General features: G+C 37.4%; 1 protein-coding gene and 1 long non-coding RNA gene across 16 annotated transcripts; one reads left to right on the top strand and one right to left on the bottom strand.

Annotated features, from left to right (window-relative positions):
* Positions 1–27,690, top strand: LOC148865119 (histone-lysine N-methyltransferase family member SUVH9-like). 15 transcript variants are annotated; one of them, XM_088980518.1, is made up of 7 exons: positions 41–2,255; positions 4,349–4,475; positions 4,554–4,675; positions 21,141–21,231; positions 21,323–21,425; positions 22,506–22,581; positions 27,551–27,690. In XM_088980518.1, exon 1 carries the CDS (start codon positions 205–207, stop codon positions 2,167–2,169), a length of 1,965 nt encoding a protein of 654 aa, XP_088836644.1. In that variant the 5' UTR covers positions 41–204; the 3' UTR covers positions 2,170–2,255; positions 4,349–4,475; positions 4,554–4,675; positions 21,141–21,231; positions 21,323–21,425; positions 22,506–22,581; positions 27,551–27,690. The 15 variants fall into 15 exon arrangements, with proteins under 15 accessions (XP_088836637.1, XP_088836650.1, XP_088836648.1 ...); XM_088980517.1 differs by lacking the exon at positions 27,551–27,690 and adding an exon at positions 22,675–22,892 and having other exon boundaries at positions 4,349–4,445; XM_088980515.1 differs by lacking the exon at positions 27,551–27,690 and adding an exon at positions 22,675–22,892.
* Positions 23,429–27,952, bottom strand: LOC148865118 (uncharacterized). The gene is made up of 5 exons (XR_016110594.1): positions 27,817–27,952; positions 27,573–27,703; positions 26,713–26,901; positions 26,294–26,512; positions 23,429–24,541 (listed from the first exon to the last, which is right to left on the bottom strand). It is a non-coding gene; the product is annotated as an uncharacterized LOC148865118 (long non-coding RNA).
* Between the last annotated feature and the right edge of the window lie 34 nt (positions 27,953–27,986).

Here is a 27,986-nt window from a genome sequence, read left to right as displayed (position 1 = left end):
ACGTAAAATGCTTTATTTGTCTGGTTTCGGACACGCGAAATGCTTGATAAGTAGTGAGTAGTTGGTAACTTGGATCGTTCATTGCCTCTGCGTTCTCATGTTTGAGCTGCCATGAACACTCCTTCAAAGCTCTGCAGAACTAGTTGTTCGTTGTGATGAAAATCTTGTTGTTAGATCGTCTTTTTGTGATTTTTTCGTCTGAAAATGGGATCTTTGGTCCCATATCTAGACCTGAATCTCCTTCCGGACCACTTCATCACTCCCAAGATCGAACCCAAAGTCGAACCTCTTGATCCAGAACCTAACTTTCTGAACCTTGGTCCTAGTTCTGATCATTATCTCGACCCTAACTTTAATCCTGGTTATGAGCAATGCTCGAGCTCTGACCCCGATCCTCTCCAAGAAATCTCTCCGGTATCGGAGTTTACTGCTGAGGAAAATGATTTGTACTCGGAATTCTTTCGGATTTCTCATCTCTTTCAGTCTGCTTCCGCGAGGAAGTATGGAGATGTGGCGGTTCTTGGTTCGAATTCACAGGCAGTTATGCCTCAGCCGGAGGTTAGTGTTTCCATGGCTGTTGCTAGGCATAACAAGAAGAAGAGCGGTCGGTCAGGAGAGATGGTTAGGGTTACAGACATGGGGATTGAGGATCAGAGGTATTTTAGAGATTTGGTGAGGAGGACGAGGATGCTCTACGAATCCATGCGGGTTGTCTTTATGCAGGATGAGGAACAGAAAGAACAAGGTTCGGGTAGGAGGATGAGGGCGGATTTAAAAGCTGCGACTCTGATGAAGGACCGTGGCCTGTGGTTGAACAGAGAGAAGAGGATTGTTGGGACAATTCCTGGAGTTTACATTGGAGATGTGTTCTTTTACCGGGTTGAATTGTGTGTTGTTGGTCTGCATGGGCATCCTCAAGCTGGGATTGACTATGTTCCGGCGAGCCAGAGTTCGAACGGGGAGCCCATTGCAACAAGTATTATTGTGTCTGGTGGGTATGAAGATGACGAGGATGCTGGGGAGGAGATAATCTACACTGGTCAGGGTGGGCAAGATAGGCGTTTTGCAAAGCAGTGTGTTAACCAGAAGCTTGAGGGCGGGAATCTTGCATTACAACGGAGCATGGAACACGAAATAGAAATAAGAGTCATTCGGGGGATCAAATATGAGAAAAGCGTTACTGGTAAGGTCTATGTTTATGATGGTCTGTATAGAGTAGTGCGTTCATGGTTTGATGTTGGTAAGTCTGGTTTTGGAGTTTACAAGTATAAGCTTTTGAGAATTCCTAACCAACCTGAAATGGGGAGTTCTATGTTTAAGTTAGCTGAGAACTTGAAAAAGAACCCTTTGTCTGCAAGGCCGTATGGTTGCTTGTCTCTTGATATCTCAAAAAGGAAGGAGAAATTGCCAGTTCTCCTATTTAATGACATTGATTCTGATCAAGATCCAATGTCATTTGAGTACCTTGAGAGGCCTGTTTATCCCCCTTTTGCATTTCAGCAAATCAGAAATGGTGGCTGTGATTGTGTCTCGGGCTGTTCCGATGGTTGTTATTGCGCCCAGAGAAATGGTGGTGAGTTTGCCTATGATCGCAAAGGTATCCTCTTGAGAGGAAAGCCTTTGATAATTGAGTGTGGCAGCTCTTGTCGTTGCCCTCCTAGTTGCCGGAATCGTGTAAGTCAAAAAGGTGTGCAGAATCACTTTGAAGTGTTTAGGTCAAGGGAAACAGGTTGGGGAGTTAGGTCCTTGGATTTGATTGCGGCTGGTGCTTTCATTTGTGAATATACAGGGGTTGTGCTCACCAAGGAACAAGTTGTAATATTAACGATGAATGGCGATAGTTTAGTCTATCCGCATCGATTCCCCGGGAGATGGGTTGAATGGGGTGACCTATCTCAAATTTTTCCTGATTTTTTACGGCCACAATATCCATCTATTCCTCCACTAGATTTTGCATTGGATGTATCAGGAACGAGGAACATTGCTTGCTATTTCAGTCATAGCTCAAGTCCCAATGTGCTTGTGCAATTTGTACTATATGATCACCATAACGTGTTTTATCCTCATCTTATGCTTTTTGCATTGGAGAACATCCCACCTCTGAGAGAGATGAGCTTGGATTATGGAGTGGCTGATGAATGGACAGGGAAGCTTGCTGTTTGTAACTAAATACTTCTGAAAATGTGGTGAAGCAGTCTGTTGAGGAGATGATGTTTCAAGCTTTTTGTTTGGATCTACTGAACATTTTATCCACGGTAACACCCACTATCTCCCTTTAGTTTATTCAATCTATCTCTTTACCATTTATGGTTTAAGTTATACTCTTCTTGATTGTTGTTTTTTATGAGCCTATTGTCATTGTTTCCTTATAAGTAATAACAAATTGTTTAGATTACATACAACCTACATATAGGGGCCATTGCTTGGTATGAGTGTAAAATCTCAGGCTGACAAGTATGAGAATGTGGCTTCAAGTCTGATAGTGGCCATTTTGTGCTAGAAAAAAAAATAATAATAAAAAAGACAAAGGTTAGGGGCATGTCCAGTCCACCCCTCCCAAGACCCAGATATCTGGGACCAACTTTGGGTAGTGGGTTGGGAGATCAGATAATGCATTTGCTAATGTCTTGGCAAAATAAGGGACAAACAGGGAAACATTGTTCTGGGCGCAACTGTAATTTGCGTCTTTTTAACAGTCATGCACTTTTTGATGTAGTTTTTGTGTTTTCTGCATGGAAAGGCAGCACCTTGTGCCTCTCTAAGGGGATTTTCATGTAATCAATCTTTGAATTAATGAAATATGACTATCAATTTTTTTTTTTCTCCAGTTTCAACCTTATCATACTAAAAATATTTATCTATCAATATCTATATATATATATTTATATGTGTGTGTGTGTGTGTGTTTTCTATGGCTGGATTTTTGGTAAGGAATTTATTATATTGTTTTCTTCTTGCCCCTATTATTAACTATACCCATTAATGCATTCTTCTGGTCAAATGTGGGGTCTCTAGTGTGGGGTTTTTGTTAACTTTATAGAATTTTTTCTTCATATGCTCTTTTGCTTGTTGAAGTCAAAATTATTGGTTTGCTTTCCAGCACCATAAAAAAATTTGTCTTGTTCACCAAAGTGGCCATTCTGGGTTTTAGAAAACCCAGTTTTTAAATTTTTTAAAAAACACTTGAACTGCCACTGACTGGGGCAGTTTTGAAAACCATCTGATTTTCAAAGAACTAATGGGGTTAATATTTGTGAGTTCATCATCATCCCCATCATCCATGCCTTATCCCAACGATATGGGGTCGGCTATATTGGTCCTGTTATATTTAAAGCCATATCCACTGTTAAATTGATAATTCTTAGTTAATTCCAACAAATTCTATTAAGAAGGTTTTAAACCCAAGCATTTTCTTTATGAGTTCAAGATTACCAAGCCACGGTTCTCTTTGTGTGTAAAATCACTTATTTAGTTCATATACATTAAAAATCTATGTTTGTTGAGTTGTACTATGATACCAGAAAGGCATGATATTTGATGAACTTATAACCAATCAGCTGGTATCATAAAAGTGGTAACCACTGAGCTGGTATTCACCAAAATTCACCCGGGGGGTGTTAATTGGTCAAAATTCTTCTGATATCATACCTTTCTGGCGTCATAGTTATTGCCATGTTTGTTTGTTTTAAAATTATAGTATATTACATATGTATTAAGTGTGATGTCACAGGTTGGGTTGACCCACTAATTGGACCATTTGACCCATGACCCCTTGACCAAAACAGTTTTGTGTCCAGCTGAGTTTAAAACATTGCATATCAGGGCCCTAACTATTGGTTATCAACACACATATACATACTTGTATACATGCATATAAATGGATGACCAAGGTTTCTTCTACATGGAAAAATAGTTTTGGGACCTTAATGGCTCCACATGTTCATTTAGCTATCCCTTTTGGTAAGGTGAGTTTGAGGCCACAAAGCCCCAGCTACATGGCCAAGTTAAATCCCTCTTTCTAGGCAAGTTTAGCATTGCTGAGAGATATGTAAAAATTATGTTAATTACATAGTTATGGGTGATGGGGTAGTTTAGACTTTTCTCAACTATTAATAAGGACACTCCGTCCTTATATTTTACATAACAGGGATAATGATGTAATTTTAGCCTTGATTAGTAATCTATTTATCCTAGCCAGCTGGTTGGTGTGAGTTAAGGTTTTTCTCAACCTAAAACAGCTTTGGTTATTCTCTTCTATTTCATCTTTCTTTTCATCTCTTCTCTTCTTCTCTTTCTGTTCTAAAAAGGCAGTCCAGTGCATGAGTCTCTGACTCTCCCGTCAATGCAGGGTCTAGGGAGGGACAGATGTACACAATCTTACCCCTGCACATACAGGGGTAAGCCGTATTATAAATATATTTCATGGTATTGGAGCAGGGATTGTGGTAAGCTGAAGTGCCTTCATCTTTCTCCTGGTATGATCTGTTCTTCCATTTGGTTTTCTAGTTCTCTACAAAGTTCTGAGAATCAAACCAAGTCGGATTGTGTTTCAGAGTGATCTGTGATGGTTTCATCCATCAGTATCTGTATGGTGAGTGACTGGTGTGTGGAACCCTCTACTGGGTATAATCTGAGAGGGATTATGCTGACTCTGATGAAGAAAACTGATTGTGAGGTATGATTCCTAAGTGATGTGACTGACATTTGTGAATTCAAGTAATTGCGTGTGGTGACCAGAACTATGAAGTGGTCTGTTACTGATTTCAGAAGTGCTGTTTATGCAATATATTATGTGATTTGTGCAGTAAAGGTAATGGGTGATCAGGTTGGTGAATATGTTTTCTGCTGCTAAAATAAACTAATTGATGTGTGTTTGACTCTTTGATGAGCATTTGACAGTGGTGATATGAGGGTATTCTCAATTCTGGTCACATCTTTTCTGTAATCTCTCTTTCTTTAATGTGGGAGAATGGATTCTAAATTGACACATTCTGTCTACAGACTTCATGTCTGTTCAGATGATATCTATAAAGTTAAATGGGAGCAATTATGCTGTATGGGTCAAATCTGTTGAGGTTTTTATTACAGCAAAGGGAAAGTGAAGTACCTAACTGATAAGAAACCTGAAGTGGAAAGTCTACACATTCAGATTGGATACAAGAAGATGCTCATATCAAGACATGGTTATGGAATTAAATGCAGCCCAAAATCAGCAATTCACTGATTGTTCTTGATGCTTCTGAGGAAATATGGAAATAAGTGAAGAGAATGTACATCTGACAGCAATAGTATTACTTGTATTTACTAGCTATTTCAATCATTCTTCAATCTATAGCAAGGAGATAAGTCCCTTGAGGAGTGTTATTCTGATATGGTGGGTCTCTTTGAGGAACTTATCAAGAATTAAGCCTGAGACCTGAGTATGAGTCAGTCCAATTTCAGGTCTTGGGCAGCCCTGAGTCATCTTGTTTGGAGGAGGTGTATTCTTTACTTAAGGTAGCTAGATTTTCAAATTCTTCTCCTACATCCCTATTGATTGAGCTGTGGTAGCTGTTTTTGGGAGCATTTGTCATGGGAATTGTGCCCAATGGTTTACAATTTCGATATTGATGGGCATTTCTCTATGTAGAGATGGAGAAATTTCAGAGATATTTTGCTAATTTGCTAAGATATTTGGAAAATCTAAAAATATTGGGAAAATTTTCTAGAAAAATGGAATTAATTATTAAACCTTCAAGGAATAATTAAAATAAATATAATTGCACATTTAAGGCTCAAAAAACCTTGGAAAAGAATTGTATAAATCAAATAGGAGAAATTTGAGAGACTTTATTGGTATCTTTCTCTTTGTCTTCATTTTAGCCTTTTATCTATCTTCTCTTCATTAAATGTGTCAATTACGTGCCATTTGACTTTTTTTTCCTCTATTTTGTTACTATACATTTTGATTAATCATCGATTCCCTATGGTTCTTTTAGGAAAATATATATTCTTTAAATTATGGTATTTTTTTTTATAGGAAGCGGTAACTTTCATTAACTTGATAAACAGAAATATAACTGTCACCTACAGAAGTATAAGGTGAGCCCTGATCATAAAATAAAAAAAAATATATATATATAGTGATTTTAACAAAATATTGAAAACTTTTTAATAATCTTCTAAAATTTTAAACTTTAAAAACATAGTGTATCAATGAAATCTGAAATATCACCAATTCCCCATGGTTCTTTTAAGAAGATATTTTTAAAAATTATAATTATTTTAATGAAATATCTAAATGTTTTTACTACCATTCTAGAATTTAAACCTTAAATATATAATCTATCAATGAAATTTGAAATATCATCGATATTGGAGATATCTGGAATAAAGATACCCGGAAAATTTCGTAGAGCTACCTAGCAAAATGGGGATATTTTTGCCAATTATGGGAGGAGCTTTATGATATTAAGGGTCTTTGGGAGGGGCCGTGGTGCCCAGGAGGTGGTTTTAATGTGATAAGATTTACAAATGAGGCAAAAAACCCCCAATCAAGTGATTTCCACAAGCATGAGAAGGTTCAATGAGTTTATTGAGGATTTTGATCTAAAAGAAATACCAATTCAGCAGATCTAGTTCACTTGGTCCAATTTTCATGCCTCCCCCATTTGTTTAAAGTTGGATAGATTGGTGTTCAATGTTGCTTGGGAGGAGTATTGGGGAGCGCTAATGGTGAGTGCTTTGCCTAGGGTTACCTCAGATCACTATCCAATTAATATAGGCACAAAAGACTTTTTGACAGGTCCTACTCCTTTTAGATTTGAAAATATGTAGGCTTACCCATCCTGAATTTACTAGTAGAGTGAAAGATTGGTGGAATGAGGAGGTGGGGGCTTTTGATTGGAAAGGAGTAAGGTTTCACAGAAAGATACAACATCTAAAAGGCAGGTTGAAGGAGTGGAATAGGGATGTTTTTGGAAGAGTTGAGGAAAGAAAATTGAATGTGACCTCTAGAATTGAGCAGTTGGATCAAAAGGAAAGTCAAAGGTTGATGACCGAGGAGGAAAGAAGCTTAAGATGGACCTTAAAAAAGGAGATAGAGGAAATATTACTTAGAGACGAGATCTGTTGGAGGCACAAGTCAAGACATAAGTGGATTAAGGAGGGTGATGGCAATGCAAAGTTGTTTCATGCAATAGCCAATGGAAGAAGAGGGAAAATTTTGTGGATAAATTGGAAATAAATGGTGAAATCTCAAGGAGCCAAGAGGAAATTGCAAATTGTTTTGTGGAGCATTTTAAGAGAGTATATAAGAAGGTGAGTGATAAAGGAGTGATGGTGGAAGGGTTAGACTGGCCAAGGTTGGACCTAGAAGTGGCAAGGATGCTGGAAAAGGACTTTGAGTTGGAAGAAATTAGAAAGGCAGTTTTCTCAATGGATAGGTCTAAAGCTCCGGGGTCGGATGGCTTGACAATGGCTTTTTACCAAGATTGTTGGGAGATAATTAAATTTGATTTGCTAACATTTGCTGAGAAACATTTCCCTGGCCCTGGGATCAATTCCACTTTCTTGGCTTTGATACCTAAGAAGGATGATGCCATTAGTCCTAGAGATTTTAGACCTATTACTTTGGTGACTAGCATGTATAAAATTCAGTCTAAAGTCCTATCATTGAGGCTGAAAGAGGTCCTCTCTAGTTTGGTTTCACAACCTCAAGGAGCTTTCTTTCAAGGTAGACAAATTACCAATCAAATTCTGATAGCCAATGAATGTGTGGAGGATTATAGGAGGAGAAAAGGTTTCATGTGTAAATTAGACTTGGAGAAGGCCTATGACATGGTGGACTGGATTTTCCTGTTGGAAGTATTGAAATGCTATGGTTTTGGGGAGAGATGGTGTGGATGGATTGAAGATTGTTTGAAAACCTGTCATTACTCGGTACTGGTAAATGGTGTGGTGAGGGATTTTTTTCCTGGCTACTAGGGGATTAAGACAAAGGGATCCCTTGTCCCCCTTCCTTTTTACCCTAATAGCAGATGTGTTTAGTGAGTCCTCCTAAGAGCAGATTTGATGGATCTCTTTAAAGGTTGGAGAGTAGGCAGGCTTAATACAGTGGTGACACATTTACAGTTTGTAGACGATACAGTTATCTTCTGTGAGGGTGGGGATCCTTTAAAGGCAAGGCAGCTGAAGGAGGTGATCAAGTTGTTTGAACATATGTCTAAGTTGAAAATAAATTTTGAGAAAAGTTGTGTGGCAGGAATGAATTTGGAGCAGGAGGAGCTTGAGGAAGTAACCGAGTCTTTAGGATGCCCGATAACTATTTGGCCATTGAAATACCTTGGGATGCCACTAGGAGACGATCCGAAAGAAAGTAGGCTTTGGAACCCAGTTGTGGAAAGGTGTTCTAAGAGATTGGCTGCCTGGAAGAGAAATTATATTTCGATGGGAGGTAGAACTACATTGATAAAGTCCACGTTAGCAAATTTGCCAGCCTATTATTTATTGGTGTTTAGAATGCCACAGAGGGAAGTGATGAAGCTAGAAAAGTTGATGAGAGATTTTTGTGGGAGCTAGGGGAAGGTAGAAAGGATCATTTAATCAAATGGGTTGTAGTGTGTGAAAGTAAAGATTAAGGGGGTCTAGGCATGGGAAATCTAAATAAGAAAAACTCCTCTCTACTAGGTAAATGGCTTTGGAGGTGGACTTAGGAGAGGGGAAGATTGTGGCAGGAGGTGATTGGTAATATCCATGGTTCTGCAGGCAATGGTTGGGTTGCTGGGGTATCGTCAAGGGCTACTTTGGCTTCTCCTTGGAAATCTATTTGTGGAGTGCTTCCTCAGTTCCTAAGCCAGATCAGGTATGATGTTTGCTCTGGAGACAAGTTTTTTTTTTGGGAGGACCTTTGGATTGGTAATTCAACCCTTAAAGATCTGTTCCCCTCTTTGTTTTCTCTTTCTTTGTTTCAAAAAGAACCTGTCTCTCACTTTGTTTCCCTTTCTGAGTTGACTATGTTAAGCTGGAACTAAGAAATTTAAGGGACCTTGAATCAGAAAGGGCAACCTCATTGTTACAAATTCTTGATTCTGTTGCCCTGGATTTCTCTAAATCAGATGGCCGGATTTGGATTCCACACCCCAAAGGTCATTTTTCTTGTGCCTCCTTTTTCTCTTTCTTGTGTTCAGACCCAAACTCTCTTCCTTGCCCTACTGATAAAGTCTGGTCTAAACCTATTCCTCCCAAGGTTGGGGCTTTGTGCTGGGAAGTTTTCCATGGGAAAATAAACACTCTGGATGTTTTGCAAAAAAGAAGACCCTTTATGTGCCTATTCCCTAACTGGTATACCTTGTGTAAATAAAGTGGAGAAAACTGCTACCATCTTCTGATATGCTCTTTTGTTGATAGTCTCTTGGAAAAGATTTTTGAGCTTCTTGGACAAAGGTAGAGCTTACCTACTCAGATTAGAAGTCTCTTTGGACCAACGACCTTCAGTTCGCCAAAGAGAAGCAGTAAAATTCTGTGGAGATGTATCAGGGCTGCATTGATTTGGACGGTGTGGGAGGAAAGGAATGGCAGAGTGTTCAATGATAAAGAAAGAAAAAAGGAAGCAGTTCTGGATTGCATCTTATATAGAGCTTTAATGTGGGCCAAGTCCCTAAAGTTATTTTCTGATTTTTCCTTTGATGATATGTGGAGAAACCTGTTGTGGGCTGGAAACCACCGGATGAAGGATTTATCAAACTGAACTTTGATGGCTGCAGCCTATGGAACCCAGGCCCGGCTGGTATAGGGGGAGTTTTTAGAAACTATGAAGGTCATGTTATTGCTATGTTCTCAGGTCCAGTTGGAGTAGGGGACTCGGTTTTTGCAGAGTTCCAAGCTGTCCTGCAAGGAGTAAAGCTTGCTAGAGATTTAACTTATGATAGATTGTTAATTGAAGGTGACTCTAAACTGGTAATAGGGTGGTTGAAGGAACCGGAAACTGTAATTTGGAAATAAAAGAATACATTAAAAGATTTAAGTGGCTGGTCAGAGATATGACAATTTCAGCCCTATGGGAAAGGAGGTCAGCTAACAGGATGGCTGATTTCTTTGCAAAATAAGGGGTGCATAAGTCTGAATTATTATGGGCTCAGTTATAATCTGGTTATATGGTTGGGGCTGCATCTTGCGCCACTGCTGGTTGTACCCTGTAATCTTGTGATACTTAACCATGTTCTAATAAAGCTTATATCATTTATCAAAAAAAAAAAAAAAAACAAAAACCAGTAAATGCCAGAGTTTATTTTTCATCTTGAGTTGTGAGTCATATCTCACATCCCTCTCAGTTAATACATTTAGGTGTATGGGGACTGTGCCCAGTTTTGTCTTATTTGGGCTTCAGATATATATATCTGATGTAGGATGCAAAATCCAAATCTGATTACATAAGCACCTCATCCAAATATGTGATAATCGGATTGAGTTGTGAAGTTTCAAGTATCATTGACAAGCCTACCTGATTGGTAGGGATGCAAACGAATTGGATCGGATTCAAATAAGGGAATATCCGAATCCGATCCAATACTATTAACAACAGATCCGATCGCATCTCATAAACAACAGATCTGATTGCATCTTTTCAACTATTTTCATCATATATATACATTTTTTTTGTAAAAAAATAAATAATATAACAAATTTACAAAACTGCAATATAAATCATATATTTATAAATAAATAAATAAATAACACACACACACACACACACACACACACACACACACACACACACACACACACATATATATATAGGATCATATAGGGAGTGATCCAAATTTAATCTAGTTTATGATTGGATCCTATTATCCGGCCTGATCCGACCCGAAGATCCGGACTGGGGATATCCAAATTTGACATAAACGATCGGATTGGATCATGATCCGATCCATTTGCACCCCTACTGCTTGGCTAGATTATTCATTTTGTAATGTTTTTTTTTTCTATATCTTTTTATTGTTCAATTATCAAAAAAAAATGTAAGATTTAAACAGAGTGAATTGAACGTGGTAAAAAGTAGTAGTTCAATTTACAATTTAAACCTTACGATTAAATAGGGGCTAAATTAAAAAATGAGTATTTTAGTCAAAAGAAAATTCCACAATCTTAATGTTGCGAAATATAGAGGGAGAAAAGAAGATTTCTTTATTGATGATTCAAAACATATTGAGCATGCACCTTAAATAAGAAAAGATAGGAGAGACAAACTCCTAGAATTTCTCTCAATTAGGGATTGACTAAATCTTTCCCTTAATCCTAGGATCTGACTTTCCTAAATTTATTCAAATCTAATATTTCCTAAATTTATTCAAATCTCAAATCATATCTTTCTTAATTTGCCGCAAATCCTGTCTTTCTTAATTTGCCGACACTCCCCCTCAAGTTGGTGCAAAGATATCTATCATGCCCAACTTGCTAACTTGAAGTTCAAATGGCTGACTCAACAAGCCCTTAGTTAAAATATCTGCAACTTGCTGTGTGGTTGGTACAAATGGAGTGCAGATTATTCCTTCTTCAAGCTTCTCCTTTATAAAATGTCTGTCAATCTCAACATGTTTAGTCCTGTCATGTAGAACCGAATTATGAGCAATGCTGATAGCTGCCTTGTTATCACAATACGGTTTCGTAGGAAAGCTCACTGGTAGCTTGAGATCTGCTAGCACCCTCTTTAGCCAAAGAACCTCACACACTCCTTGAGCCATTGATCTGAATTCAGCCTCAACACTACTTCTAGCAACTACACTTTGCTTCTTGCTTCTCCAAGTAACTAAATTACCCCAAAGAAATGTGCAGTACCCCGAATTTGACCTTCTATCAGTGGTCGAGCCTGCCCAGTCTACATCTGTATACACCTCAACCCCTCTCTTCTCATTTTTCTTGAAGAGTCCTTTTCCTGGTGTGCCTTTTAGGTACTTAAGAATTCGATACATAGCTTCAAGATGTTCTTCGTAAGGGGAGTGCATAAATTGACTCACCATGCTCACGGCGAAGGCAATATCAGGACGTGTATGTGACAAGTAAATCAATATTCCTACCAGCCTTTGGTATCTTCCTGTATCTACTGGAGCCCCATCTTTAATTTCTCCAAGTTTAGTATTAACTTCTATCGGAGTGTCTGAAGGTTTGCATCCACTTATTCCAGTTTCTTTCAAGAAATCTAAAATATATTTTCGTTGCAAAACCACAATGCCCTTCTTTGATCTTGCCACTTCCATTCCAAGAAAGTACCTTAGCTGGCCTTCCTTGGCTAGGCTCTGCTTTAGTCTGCTCATCTCTTCAATATCATCTCTAGTCAAGATTATGTCATCAACATAGACAATCAGAACCGAAACCTTGTCTTTGGTGGATCATTTTGTGAAAAGAGTATGATTAGATTGTCCTTGACTATATCCTTGACTTTTGACGAACCTTGTGAATATTTCAAACCAGGCTCTGGGAGACTGTTTAAGTCCATATAGAAATTTTTTTAGCTTGCATACCTTAGTTCCAAACTTCTCAGTGAAACCAGGTGGAGACTCCATATATACTTCTTCCAAGTCTCCATTCAAAAAGGCATTCTTCACATCCAGCTGATTCAATGGTCAATCAAGATTAGCTACAACAAATAAGAGTACACGAACTGTATTTAGCTTTGCCACTGGAGAAAAGGTCTCAGAGTAGTCTACTCCATATGTCTGAGTAAAGCCTTTCGCTACTAGGCGAGCCTTGTATCTCTTCAAGGATCCATCTGAGTTGTACTTCAGAGTGAACACCCATTTACAACCGACAACTGTCTTTCCATCCGGCAAGTCCACTTTCTCCCAAGTAGCATTGTTTTCCAAAGCTCTCATCTCCTCAAAAAACAGCTTCTTTCCACTCATGTGAAATAAAGGTACAATATGAAGGTCTCCTGGATACTGTTAGGAATGGATACACTAGACACTTGTGAAATAAAGGTACAATATGAAGGTGAAATATTTTTGTAAGATACAAAATTTGGCAGATGATGTTTTGTACAAGACCTAACACTCTTCCTGAGAGCAATGGGAAGATCAAGCTGACTGGAAGAATTAGAATTACCTGGAGGAATATTTTCAGGGATTTTTGGAGAATTATCATGAGTTTCATGATCCAACCTTAGATTAGATTCTTGTTGATGCTGCAGAATAGTGCCTCTCCTTTTCTGTGCTAGATATTCCATTGAATATACAAGGCCTTTATATTGTTTCGCACGCATCTCTGTTGTTTTAGCTTTTTCATTTTGAGATGGTATCATCAAAGGTTGTTCATTTTCAATATTTAATTCATTTGTTTCCACTAATTTAGTATTTTCTACCTCGCTTTCTTTCGGTGACTGGTTGTGAGGAACATCATTATAGACAAATTCAAACATTAAATCAGAACTATCTAAAAAACCATCTTCACTAGTGTTGCTCTCCCCTTGAAGATGGGAGTTGCTGTAGTACGAGGTTCCTTCAAAGAATGCGACATCCATAGTCACAAACATCCTTTTCGAAACTGGATCAAAGCATTTGTACCATCTCTGATTAGTGGGATAGCCTACAAAAATACATTTATGTGCTTTTGGATCAAGTTTTGAACGTTTAGGATCATGGTTATGAACAAAGGCCACACTTCCAAAAATTTTTTAAGGGAATGTTTGTCACTAGCCGAGAGTTTGGAAAACAGTCAATGAAAACCTATATGGGTGTTTTAAAATCCAAAACTCCTGTAGGCATTCTGTTAATCAAATATACTTAGGAAACTTAGTTTGAAAACTTAGGGCTCTAACAACTTCGAGGAGATGTTTGTTTTTCCTTTCAGCCACTCCATTTTGTTGAGGTGTATTATTACACGAACTTTGGTGTACAATTCCTTTCTCAGCAAAAAAATTTCCTAACACATTGTTAAAAAATTCATTTCCATTACCACTTCAAAAAATTTTAATATGAGTCTGAAATTGTGTTTGAACCATGTTATAGAAAATTTTGAATACAATTTCAGCATCAGATTTCTCTTTTAAAAGGAAAACCCAAGTTACCCTAGCATGATCATCAATAAAAGTAATGAACCAACGTTTTCCAGAAAGAGTTGTTACTCTAGAAGGGCCCCAAACATCACTGTGAATCATGGTAAATGGTTTTGATATTTTATATGGTTGAGACTGAAAAACAGCACGATGATGTTTTGCTAATTCACAAGATTACACTTGAAAACTGAATGATTTTTATTCATGAATAACTTGGGAAATAGATGCTTTAAATATTGAAAGCTAGGATGACCTAATCGATAATGCCGTAACAAAACATCACTGTCACTAGAAACAAAGATAGAGCTGAAACAAGTCTGTTGGTCTTGCCTTCCAAAGGTAGATCCTTTATTAAAGCGGTAGAGACCACCATCCTGTTTAGCACCCCCAATCATCTTTCCCGAGGTTAAATCTTGAAATTTACAACAAGAAGACAAAAAATTAACTCGACAATTATGATCAAGGGTCAGTTTGCTGACTGATAAGAGATTGTATGATAGGTTAGGAACATGCAGAACATCTTTGAGGTTTAGAGAAGGAGAAATAGGTACAGTTCCTTTCCCAGCAATAGTAGCAAAGGAACCATCTGCAATCTTAACCTTTCGATTCCCTGCTCAGGGTGTATATGAAGAAAAGAATTGCGAAGTGCCGGTCATATGATCAGTGGCACCTGAATCTAGTATCCAGGAGCCATTAGATTTGGTACAAGCAATGGCTGCAGTGAAGAAATTATTTGACTGAGCTAGAGAACATGATGGGTTAGAGTTTCTTAACGATTGATATTGAAACATTTTATATAAGTGCTCTATTTGTTCCTTTGTGAAAGGAAGAGACTCTGAGGATGACTGCTGCCCTAGATCCGAGTTGCTTACTTGAAGTGCGCGGACGTTTCCCCCTGACTTGTTGTCACTGCCTGATTTTTTCTTCCAACCCGCCGGTTTCCCGTGCAACTTCCAGCAGGTTTCCCGAGTATGCCATAGCTTTCTACGATGATCACACCTAGGTCTTTGCTTTCCTCCTCATTTATCTCCGTCTAAGTCTGCACCTCGAGCCACAAGAGCGGACCCTTCATTCTCTGTTTTTGTTTCACCAACATTCTTTAACATCACTTTTCGCCGTGAACTACGCACTTCTGAAAAAACCTCTCTTATAGTAGGCAAGGGCTTTCGTCCTAAGATACGTCCCTGAACCTCATCGAGTTCTTTGTTCAAACCAGTCAAGAAGACAAAAACCTGGCCTCTTTCTTTCTTCTTTTTGTACCGAGCACTGTCACTTGGACTTTCCCATTCTTCTTCAAATAAATCCAACTCCTGCCAAACAACCATCATCTCATTATAATAGGTTGTTACTTCACGTTCACCTTGCTGCATCTTCCACATTTGGGTATTCAGTTCGAACAGTTGTGAATGATTGTCCAAATCTGAATAGGTTTCCCTAATAGCTTCCCACACATCGCGAGCCATCGGCAGAAACATGAATGTTTTTCCAACCACCGGATCCATAGAGTTGATCAACTAGGCGGTAACCATCGAGTTTTCAGAACGCCACTGCCCGTACTTTGGATCATCAGTGGCTGGTGGTTTTACTTCGCCATTCAAGTAGCCGAATTTCCCTTTGCCGTCGATCACCAACTGCACGGACTGAGACCACTCAAGATAATTTTTTCCATTCAGTTTGTGAATGGTAATTTGAAGGGAATTCTCAGAAAGAGAAATAGCCGCAGGCGGAATACCTCCATCCGAAGACGTCACACCACTGGTAGCATCCGAAGATGCTGATCCTGAGCCAACCATGGCGGCCTTAAAATTCATGATCGAACCCTATGGCTCTGATACCATGTTGCGAAATATAAAGGGAGAAAAGAAGAAGATTTTCTTTATTGATGATTCAAAACATATTGAGCATATACCTTAAATAAGAAAAGATAGGAGAGACAAATTCCTAGAATTTCTCTCAATTAGGGATTGACTAAATCTTTCCCTTAATCCTAGGATCTGACTTTCCTAAATTTATTCAAATCTAATCTTTCCTAAATTTATTCAAATCTCAAATCATATCTTTCTTAATTTGTCGACACTTATTCATATTTTTAATAGTAGTGTAAATGTAGATTTATATGTGTTCAATTTTTACTATAGTTTTTTTGAATTTTTGTTTATAAAACTAAATTTGATATTTTACACTTACTTTTTGTTTAATATGATAAATATATGATATTATTCATGTGTCTGAATGCCCTTTTTGCAAAATGTATGTATTTTTTATTTTTATATTTTATTAATTTTTATTATTTATTTATGACATTAAAGTTTGATACATTTAACTCAAAAGATGAACTATTTTTTCTACGCCTTTTGTAATTTTCTTTATTTATTTCTATTTTAAAAATTGTATTACCTAATTATGACTTTGTAGATTGATAAATTTGATTCCGATGGTTGAATTGCTTAACCACCACTTGATAAAGAATGGTTTTGTTTTTGAGTCCATTTTAAAATATATGGATTTATACTGTTAAAAATATTGACATAGATTTAATTAGTAGCATTTATTAGCGAAAAATAACTTAAAAATACCCTAAGTATAAGACTTAATGAGAGGGGATTAAATGAGGTGGAAAGTAATAATTGAAGTTAAATTTTCAACCCTTACAATTAGAGATGGATTAAATACACAAATATGGCCATTAAAACTGTAATAAAATGACTTTTATACCCTTATTCAAACAAAGAAATAGAGGGTAATTTTAGTCCAAAAAAAGTTTCACACTTGTTGAGGATCATTCTTAGATGACATGATTATACTTAATGACAGATAAATTTGAATTTGTTATCAAATTTTAAATCCTTTTTTTTATGGAAATAAAGACTTCATTTAATAATGCAAAAGAATATCTACCATCTTTATTTTTTTATTTCTTTATTTAATATGGTATATGGCAGCGAACTTGAATGTATCGATACCTTGCCACAAAATGGAATTGCTAAAAGAAAGAATAAACATCTTTGGTTTTGAAAGCCACCAAGACATTAGATGTTGGTCCCCATGTCTTATTGGAGCAATATTGTCCTTACAACGTGTTATCTTATAAACCATGTGCTTTTCTCAATTTTAGATAGTCCTGAAAAGTAGGGGTGTTCATTCAATCTTTTAGGTTCAGTTTGGTTAGAACTGAGAACCTAACCAACATTTTGGTTTAACTGTTCTCGTGAACCAAACCAAACCGACTTGGATATCAGAACCGAAACGAATCATACCAGATTTAAATCAGTTTGGTTTGATTTTTAAATCAGTTTGTTCCCATGAAACTCACCGTAAAGGAACTTTCACTTTTCTGAACATGACAAACCGATTTCGTTCTATTTTTTATACTTCTCAGGACTTCCTACAATTCCCTTTTAGATCACCATGCATCCATTGTTCCATGCATTTAATATTATGACTCAATGTCTCAATTAGACATAGCTTGGATATGTAGGGTGTTATCAAATTGATAGAGATTAATTAGAGAGTAGAGAGTCAAATTCAATGTTTCCAAGAATCCAAGTTTTGTAGAGCTGCCAATTCTACAAATTACAAAACCACAAAATTTAAAACCAATAATAATAACAATCAAGAAAGAGAGAAATTCTAAGTTCTAACTCTGTACAAGGTGCTGACTGTTAAGAGAAATTAATGAGACGAAAATGAACATCCTTTAGTCCTTACATTAGTCATACGTTGGCCTGGAAAGGTCCCTTCTATTTCCATTGCTGGAGACGAGAGAAATCTAGAGACTTGATGGATTTGAGGGCTCCCAAGCATGGAATGGTACTTCTGAATTTTGAATTTTGTCCAAGGGATTATAAACTGGCGACAAATCGGCAATGGAAGTGCAGCATGTTGGCAGTGGCAGGATAGGACAATGGCTATGTGGCAGGCCGGTAGGCAGTGCAATAATAGTGGTGGACTAGCAGGGTGGCACCTTTGTTCTTTAGTTGAATTAGTTCAGACAGTTGTTCTTTGTTCTTTCTCAATGAGAATGAGATTTAGAGTTAGGGGGTTATGTTTGTTGTGTAGGGTTGGTAGAGCATTATTTGAATGTGGGGGGTGGGGATTGGATGGGGGTATTTTAAAGAAACAAAAAATATAAAGGGTAAAAGGGATGGGACACTGGGACTGGCTGATTGGTTATAATCTTATAATATTAATATATAATAATATATTAATATATATTTTTTATATATATCACCATTTGTAGTTCAGTTTTCTGTTCTGTTCAGTTGAAAATTTTGGTCAAACCGAACCAAAAATCAAAATTGATTTTTTTTTTTTTTGAAATGCTAAAACCAAACCAAACTGTGAACTGAAAAAACCAAACTGAAATCACTCACTCGATTTGGTTTAGTTTTTGGTTCAGTGGTTGAATTTGAACACCCCTACTCACCAGGGTTAAAATATTGATGTTAGTGGAAATTTTTTTGATAGGAAATAGTAGCTCCATTGACTAATTAAAGAGTATAATTCTCACCACACAAAAAAGAGTACAACTGTTTTGCAAAGGTGTCATCCATTCCATTTTCTGATCTTCTAGTCCATCTAACTTGCACCCCAAGCTCCCTTGCTAGACACAAAAGCCTCTTATATTCTGTCTGAAGGGCCAAGGGCCCAAGCTTCCTATTTGCAGCCAACCTATTACCAACTTGGAATCTCTTTCCACATCTAGCTGTTGCAACCCCCATTTGTTTAGCCAATCTGAGACCTTGGAGTAAAGCCAACACTTCTGCCCTTAAGGAATCTCCTACCTCAACTAGGCCAAAATAAAGACCTAGTACTCTTCCTTCTTCATTCCTAAAGATACCCCCATTTCCAGAAGGACTTGGGTTACCCATAGAGCTTCCATGAAAATTCAGTTTCATACAAGATAGAGGTGGGGACCAACTTTCTTGAACAATGGGAGAAGAGGAAGATAAAGCCGCTATAGCACTCCATTCCCTAAAGAAGTCATCTAAAGAAAAGTCTTTGAAAAGATCCAATGTTTTCAACCAATGTAGTATCTTGATGGCTATGCCTTCAGTGAGTTCTTTGATTCTTTCTTGCCCTCAGAATATCCTGTTGTTTCTATATTACCAAATCGACCACATTATAGCTGTTCTAGTTGTTCTCCTCATCACCCTAACCCTCTTCTTTGAATGTTGGAAGAAGCTAGAGTCGGAAAGGTTCACCATTCTCTAGGGAGGATTCCACCTACAACCAAAGAGAGGAGAACCAGTCCTGAATATAAGAAACAAAGGGACAAGAGATTAATGGATGAGCCAATATCTCACCACTCCCCAAACAAAGGCTACAAATATGTGGGGAGAGGCACCAAAAGGCCTTTTTCTTTGAAGCACATCCATAGTATTAATTTTTGGAGAACCACTTCCCAACGAAAGACACTAATCTTTGGTGGTACAAGAACAACCACACTTCTTTAAAAGGAAAATAAAACAGGCACATTAGCAGACTGAAGTAGGGCATTGAAAAACGAAGAGTAAGAGAAGAAACATGAGGACTTTGACCGAATTCTGCTATCTGGGCAAGATTGATCCAAAAACACTGAATTCACAAGAGTGAATAAATCATCTTCAAAATCCACCTTTGAATCCCTTAAGCTCAAATCCCAAGAGCCTTTGACACATTGGAGGAAGAAATGTCCTTGAATTTATTTGAAGAGAGGGCATGCGTACTCAGGAATCTATCCTTAAGAGTCCTCAATCCAGGTGTCCTAGAAAAGAACTTCATTACCCAAGCAAGCATCGTATCTAAGTGTTGAGAATACATTGTGTTGCAAGGGTATTTTTGTCTATACCACTATTTATATTTTGGGCACCCAAATAAGGGCACTAGTGTAATTTGTCATTATATTAGATTTTTTGGTCTATGGGTGTGAACAATGAACAACACACCGCATTTGAACCCTTCTTCTTCTCTTCCTATTCTTTCTACTTGGTATCAGAGCCACTCTTGGTTGTGGGAAGACCTTTTCTGCTGACCCAAACTACAGAGACCTGCTGATGTTAGACCACCACCACAGCAGCTCTTTAAGCTGGTAGGTTTGATGCGCCTTGATTTTAGGAATATTTTGGTATGACTCTTGCAGCTGTTTGAAGCTTCCATAATTTTTTGTGATTTTTTCAAGCAAAAATCAGACAAAAGTACAGATCAGCTCCTATAAAATCAAGGTTCAAATTTTGGTCACATATCAAGGCATATCGGGCATATTGTATTGTATTGGCTCCATTCTGATATGTGGAATATTAATTTTTAAAATTTTTTTATATTTTCAGGGGGTAGGCCTTGCTAAGATCAGCTCCTATAAAGTTTTGAAAGAAAACTAAGAAAATAGGTAGTGTTGTTCAAACCCCTGATATGCACCTTACGGTGTTATTGGGGTGCATCAATATTTTGAACCTTGGTTAAAATTACACAATAGAATGAGTTCAAGCAAAGTTTAAAACTCATAGATAATCCATGCGGTTCTAATAGATCAATCAAAGAATCTATTAATAAACACAAACTAATATTTAACTTCATGTTTGAAAAGAATCATGTCCATTAGGCAGACAATAGCATTGCTACTCCACATTATCTACAATACTGTTGCAAACTTATGTTATAATTACTATCTCTTGTACTCTACATAATGCTGGTGGTGTTCACTAGGGAAGATGTTGATTCCAGTAAAATGTTGTGTCAGAAACCATGGAAATGGAAATAATTTTGTAGAAATATTAGGAAATTTATGGACATTTCAAACTATGGTCCCTTATTCTCTCTTAGTGGACATTCCTTTGGTTGTTTTTTCCTTGCTCACTTGTTTGATTCTAAACTTGGTTAACGACTCCAGAAGAATAAAATGTTTTCCTTGGTTATTCTCGAACTAAGAAAGGTTGTAAGCGTTATAATCTTGTAAAGACATCATTTCATCACTATTGATGTCACCTTTTTTGAGTCTCTTCTATATTTCTTGAGTTACACTCCTGCTCTTCCGATACATCTTTATCCATTCTATTATTTGATGAGCTTTGATTGTATTCAACAAAACCTCCCAAGAATCACATAGGTTTATACATGGTAATCACTTACTCAGGTTCAGCCATCATCTATTTCGATGATTTATGGATCTAATACATAACCAACTCCTTCCATTGATCCTGATATGCCAAATGCACTTTGGAAGAGTAAGTGTTCTTGCACTACTTACCAATTGCTTTATTTCTTGTGATTACTTATTTTCTGTTCTTCATTGTTTCATTTCTTCTTTGTCTGTAGTTTCTGTTCGTAAGTCTGTACAGGAGGCCATGACTGGTTATGGATGGAGGGCAGCAATGGAATAGGAAAGTCAGCCTTGGATCAGAATGATACATGGGACTTGGTACTTACTCTTAGTAAGAAATTGGTTGGATGTAAATGGGTTTATATCATGGAATATACTTGATGGTGTAATTGAATGGCTAAAAGCTTGGTTAGTAGTAAAGGGGTTATGCAAACTTATGGCATTGAATTTGATGTATTTGGTGCACAATAATAAGGGCTTCATGTAGAGGTAGGAAGGAGAGAAGATAGGATAAATCATGGGTTTGATCTTCTGTATCTAATGACCACCTTAGTATAAGAATGATCATGGGGAAAAGGATTCTTATACTCCTCTACAAATATATAAAGTCTGAACAGGTCTGGATTATAACAATATTCCCAATTTACCCTTGCATAGTGTCACTCAACACTCCAGTCACTCCTCAAGTTGTTGCAATGATGTCAATCATGCCTAACTTGTTAGTAATCTCATGTAGACCGGCCCTGTTGACTCCTTTACTAAGGACATCTTCTAACTGTAACTGTGGCAGTCATTGATGTCAGTGGAAAATCATCTTTCGGGTTTCTTGTATCAAATGTGTTTAGTTTCTTGGAGATACAGTTTAAGCCAGGAAGGTAATAAGCATGGAATTTTGGCAAGAAACAAGACCATTTTGTGACTCGTGGTAGGGCTCCCTGTAGGTGATTGATCAGTTGTAATGGAAGAACCTCATGTACCACCCTATTAGAATTATCTGTTGGGACTTTTAGAGAAAACACGCTGGAATTGTAGTAAGTTCTGGGAGCATCAAGTGAATAAATGTGTCAAGGCCTCTTGGTAGCTCAGGTATCAATAAAGAGCTGGGGATGAATATATGGTGGAACATACACTTATGGAAGCATGTGTAATTGTGTTTACTACTATGCTGCTATTCTATTAAACCTTTTGTTGTTAAAAACGTTGTGGCATGAAATATATATTTCCTTCTCTCAATAACCAGTAATTTTGGTGTTTATGTCATGTTTCACTCCTTTTTTCATCTATTATTAAGACAAAGCACACTATTGTGACTTACCAAGTCAATTTTTTTGTTTAGTTGATCTGAGTCTGATTTCTTTGCTTTCATGATGTGTATCTAAATGTGGATCTTGAATGCAGGTTCTTCTGTACAGGTGCATTGTTTTACCATTTTAGTAAGCCAACAGCTTCGACTAGAAGTAAAACAATCTGTAAAGTAAGTCATACTTTTTGGTACAATTATTAAAAATCCATATAATGTTCAGTCACTAAAACTATTTTATATTCTCCAATTATCCAATATATGCAGAAATTGCATTTCTAGTGGTCAAGTATTCCCTAGAAATTAGATCATAGTTGTCAAGGCGACTAAGCATCCGTGGAGGGTTGCCTTGTGAAAACACCTAGCTTTTTTGTACAAGGTGCCATATAATATTTTTATCTTTTTTTATTTTGTGAAGTTATAATGTTACAATAGACCTTGTTTAACTAAATTGTCCATTTAGTGTGTTCATAATGTTTTCATAATTCATGTACTAGTTTCTTTTTATCATTTTCCTGTTTGTTAGTTTTTCATTAACAAACAAGTCGGTGGACATTTTCATCAAAAAGGAAAAAAAAAACAAGTTGGTGGACATTGTGTTGAACTCTTAAGACTTGAAAACCTCAACTTATAAGCGAGGAAGAACTTCAAGAATTTTTTCTGATCAACAGACAAATCAACCAAGTATGAATTTCTTATTTTCTTTTTATTCTTCTTTACCCCCTTCTTTTTTTTTATTTTTCTAGGACAAAAACAGGGGATTCACTCGTTATTCTCTAAGTTATTTCATTCCGTTCTTGGGACACTCTTCTTCTGCCCTTTTCTTTTATTCTTTCTCTGTGGAAAAAACAAGGTTTCCACCCTTTCTTTTTATTATCTTAGTTTTCCTTTTGTTCTCTTTCTTCTTCTCATTAGCATTGTCAACTAACATAAAATAGAATAGCAAATCAAGGAGAAAATAAGAAGAAATAGAGAGAACACCAAGATTTAATGTGGTTTGGCTTGGTAGACTACATCCATAGGAGGAGAGGAAAAATATCCACTATGAGAGAAAGATATTACAAACTCTCTCTCTCACTCAATCTCTTTCTCAAACCCTAATTTCACACAACCCTCGCTTAAAATGGACCAAAATATATCAGAATTATCAATATTACAAATATACCCAAATACAACCAAACACAATATTTCTTTCAACATGCCCCCTCAAACTCAAGGTGGAAAAACCAGCTTGAGTTTGCAAGTAGGATGTTGAAGCAACCTTCATGGAAATAGGTTTACTATTGAAGCAGCAACAGCCATGAACCTTGGAGATGTTGAAAGGACCTTTGAAGCAACAGTTCACCGATGTTCACCAACAGAGTTATCACCATACCACAAACCATTACTCACAAACATTCACAACTTGAGGCATCATAAGCTTCATAGCCTCTTTTCCAACTCATAAAACCATCACCAACAAACAATCACAGCTCGAGGCATCAAAGCCCCTTTTCCAACTCACATAACCACCACCAACAAAGAATTACAACTTAAGGCATTACAACCCCTTTTCCAACTCACCAACTCACAAGCAACCACAGCTTGAGGCATCCAAGCCCCTTTTCCAACCAACCACAACTTGAGGCATCAAAACCCCTTTTTCAACTCACAAACAACCATAACTCAAGGCATCAAAACCCCATTTTCAACTCACAAACAACCACAACTTGATCATCATAACCTCTTTTTCAACCTACAAAACCACCACCAACAAACAACTACAGCTTGAGGCATCAAAGCCCCTTTTCTAACTCACAAAACCACCACTAACAAACAATGACAACTTGAGGCATCATAACCTCTTTTCTAACTCACAAAATCACAAACAATCACAACTTGAGGCATCAAAGCCACTTTTTCAACTCACAAAACCACCACCAACTCACAAACAACTGCAACCTGAGGCTAGTAGTTGACTACTACATGAGGATATTTTGTAGTAGTCAACTACTACAACTGAACATGAAATAGCAGCAACCGGAATAACTTCATAGCTCACAAAATCACTTATCATACCACTATTAAACTCTTCACAGCAACTGGAACACCTTCAATTGTTAGAGGAAACCCTACTAGACCTTTTTCACATTTCCTGCACCCAAAAATCAGCAGCCTTTGAGAGATTCGTGAATGAGCATAAAGCAAATACAGTATAAAAAAACTCGCTCTGATACCATGTCAACTAACATAAAATAGAATAGCAAATCAAGGAGAAACACTAAGCTTTAATGTGGTTCAGCATGGTAGCCTACATCCAGAGGAGAGGAAAAATATCCACTATGAGAACAAGAGATACAACTCTCTCTCTCTCTCTCTCTCTCTCTCTCTCTCTTCGTCACACCCTAATCCCACACAACCACTAGCTTAAATAAGCAATAGACTGAAATATATCAGATTTACACAGAAGCCTCTTTCATAGGTCCTCATAATTTCTCAATATTACAAATATATCCAAATACAACCAAACACTTTTTCTCAACAAATATGTTGACTTTTTGTATTTTGATGTGAAGCTTATACTTTTTTTTTATGAAGATTATTACTAATTATTAGTAAAGATTATTGTTGGTTTCTATGGAACTAGGGAATAGACATACAAGTTCAAAGTTTTGCCTCTTGGAAGTTGCTGTATCTGAAGTAGAGGTTCCTTTTATGCTAAGCCATATCTGTAATTTGTGTTACAAGTCTGGCCTTACAATTTTTCTTGGTTGGAGTACTACATGAGAATTATCGACTTTGTTCTCACCAGCTGCCATCTTGCATGTGTCATGGTGGAATGTAGGGCTGTCAATTAGACTGGATTTGGTCCAATCCGATCCAGTCCAACATTGGTCCATTTACAAATGGAGTGGACCAAATCCGGTCCAAACCCCATACAAACCGGTCCAAATTAAATGTTTTCCTCAAAAAATGTTTTCCCTACTTAAAAATCAACATAAAAGGATATGATTTCATTTCACACAAGCAGTTTACTGTGTCATCTGATCTGTTTTGAAAGCCATTAACGTCATCTGAAAGCCACTAAAAGTCGGCATAAAAGGATATGATTTCATTTCACACAAGCAGTTTACTGCATCATCTGATCTGTTTTGAAAGCCATTAACATCATCTGAAAGCCATTAAAAGTCAACATAAAAGGATATGATTTCATTTCACACAAGCAGTTTACTGCATCATCTGCCGGTTCAGTTGTGGGTCACTACCATTAACGTCTTAGTAAACCTTCTCATCTCTGTGGCTCTATAGTAATCAATTATCAGGGATCATACCAGAATCTATTGGGAATTGTACTAAATTGGAAGAACTCTATCTTATTGAGAACCAGTTAGTTGGAGTTTTGCCTAAGAGCCTAAACAATCTTCAGTTCCTTGCTTACTTGGATGTCAGTTCGAACAGACTTGAGGGCAGGATAAAGTTGGGGGGTTTCAGGTAATTGCAGGAATTTGCAGGAGTTGGTCTTGACTTACAATCAATTTGATGGAGAAATACCATCAGGCTTGGGCAATTGCAGTGGATTAAGATTCTTGGCAGCTCTGGATAATAAATTAATAGGCCAGATCCCCTCCTTTGGATTACTAACTAAATTGGAGCTACTTTACCTCAATGAGAACTCTTTGTCAAGGGTAATTCCACCAGAGATTGGGACCTGTAGTTCCTTGAAGGAATTACTCTTGCAGAAAAACCAACTCGAAGGCAAAATTACAAGTGAGTTGGGATCTTTGAGTAAATTAGAGAACTTCGTTGTTTACAAACAGATTGACTGGAGAGATTCCCATAAGCATTTGGAAGATTCCAACCCTCAGATATCTCTATGTCTATCAGAACAATTTGTCTGGGGAATTACCTTTAGAGATTCCAACCCTTAATGTCAGTGATGACGAGGCAGAAAAGGGCCCTAATGCCGCAGAGGCCTTGAGGGCTCAGGTGAATGCTGAAGAAAGAGATGAGCAGACTTCAAGTTCATGTGGGAGCAGTGAGAACAGCAGTGAGAGTGGAGTGGGAGTGGGAGTGGGAGCAGTAGCAGTGACAGTGAAGCGGGCGATGAAGATTCAGTCAATTCTATCTGAAATATCAAAGTAAGGTGGGGTTAACTTTTATTTAAACACCCCAAATAACAGGTCTTAAGATACAATAAAAACAAAAATGTGCTCTGCAATCGGTCAAAGGGAAAAACAGAAAAAACAAGTAAAATGTTCCTCCACGTTAGGGAGCATATTTGGATCATGTAGGAATATTTGTGCAGTGTGCTTTAGTGATTTTTACCTGCGTTTGTATGGTCTTCAAACTCCCATTAATATCTTTTCATGTCTTTTATAACTCTGGCTTGTAGAATTTGACATAGAGCAGTAGTCCACTGCAACCAATCCCTCATATACCATCACATGACTGATATCTACTTCCACAGGCTCTCTAATGAGAGCAACCCTTTAGAGCTTTTTTCTATTCCATGTACTTGTCAACACATGAACTTACCTTAGAGATCAATTGTAAGACATCATATGCATAGACTTCACTTAAAATGAAAGAGTAAAAAGCCCAAATTGGAAAAACAAATTTAACATCTGAAAGTATAGGCATCAAAGGCCAGAATATAAACAGGAAAATCAAATATTTTAGGCAAAAAAGAACTTAAGATCTAATCAGTGATGATATTTTTTTTGTTAGGTATGTTAAAAAACAAATTTATTGTTCATGGTCCAATCAGTGAAATGGGTTAGAAAGCCTAACCCAAATGATCAAAACCTGGTAATCCCAAACAATAGTTAAATATATGTACAAGGTCATTAGATAACTGTGAATACCGTTGGGTAAATGCTCGAAATATCACAATGTATCAGTGCATATCATACGATATGTATCCCTATTTACTAGGAGATCATAGATCTCCATAAACCCCTCTCAACGTAGCTGTCAGTACATACTGAACTGAACAAACAGAAAGAAAAAATAAATAAATAACATTTCCCTTTGGAAACTCCCATTTTTCATGAGTGTCTATACAATGAATCATGCATTTGGCTTTCTAAAATAGAAAAAGAAAATAAAAGAAAAAATCTGAATAAATCTATCACTCTTTTAACTGAATCATGCATTTGGCTAGAATGACTCCCATAGGTACCCACAGTAGCACTGCCGACACGCTTAATGGTGTAGACCTTGCCACTGCCTGTCCGTCGTGGAAGATTAATGGCTTCGGATAATCCTTTCTCTGCTAGGATGGGGCCTTCTCCTCCACTGGAACAAAGTATACTTCCTGCAAGTGACAATGGCTCAAATGTAGGGGAGAGAGCGAGAGTGAGAGAGAGAGAGAGAGCACATGGCATCAGGCATGGTGAAATAACAAAATCAGGTGATCAAACGAAATACCGCCGTCCGCCAGCGAGACTGAGGATGGAGCAATGGAGGCGCAGAGGCGTTGAACCCTAGCCTTAGAAAGCTTTCACATTTGATGCTTCGAAGTTCAAACGAAAATGAACATTGAACGGACCATTCGAACTAGTGGCTTTGTCCACTTTCGGTCCATTCTATGAATGGAT

The sequence above is a fragment of the Nelumbo lutea genome, chromosome 3 (assembly GCF_056320005.1).
Source record: "Nelumbo lutea isolate HS-2025 chromosome 3, American lotus-T2T, whole genome shotgun sequence".
Classification (NCBI taxonomy): domain Eukaryota; kingdom Viridiplantae; phylum Streptophyta; class Magnoliopsida; order Proteales; family Nelumbonaceae; genus Nelumbo; species Nelumbo lutea.
The sequence above is the reverse complement of the archived record's forward strand: the minus strand, read 5'-3'. Positions and strand labels throughout refer to the sequence as shown.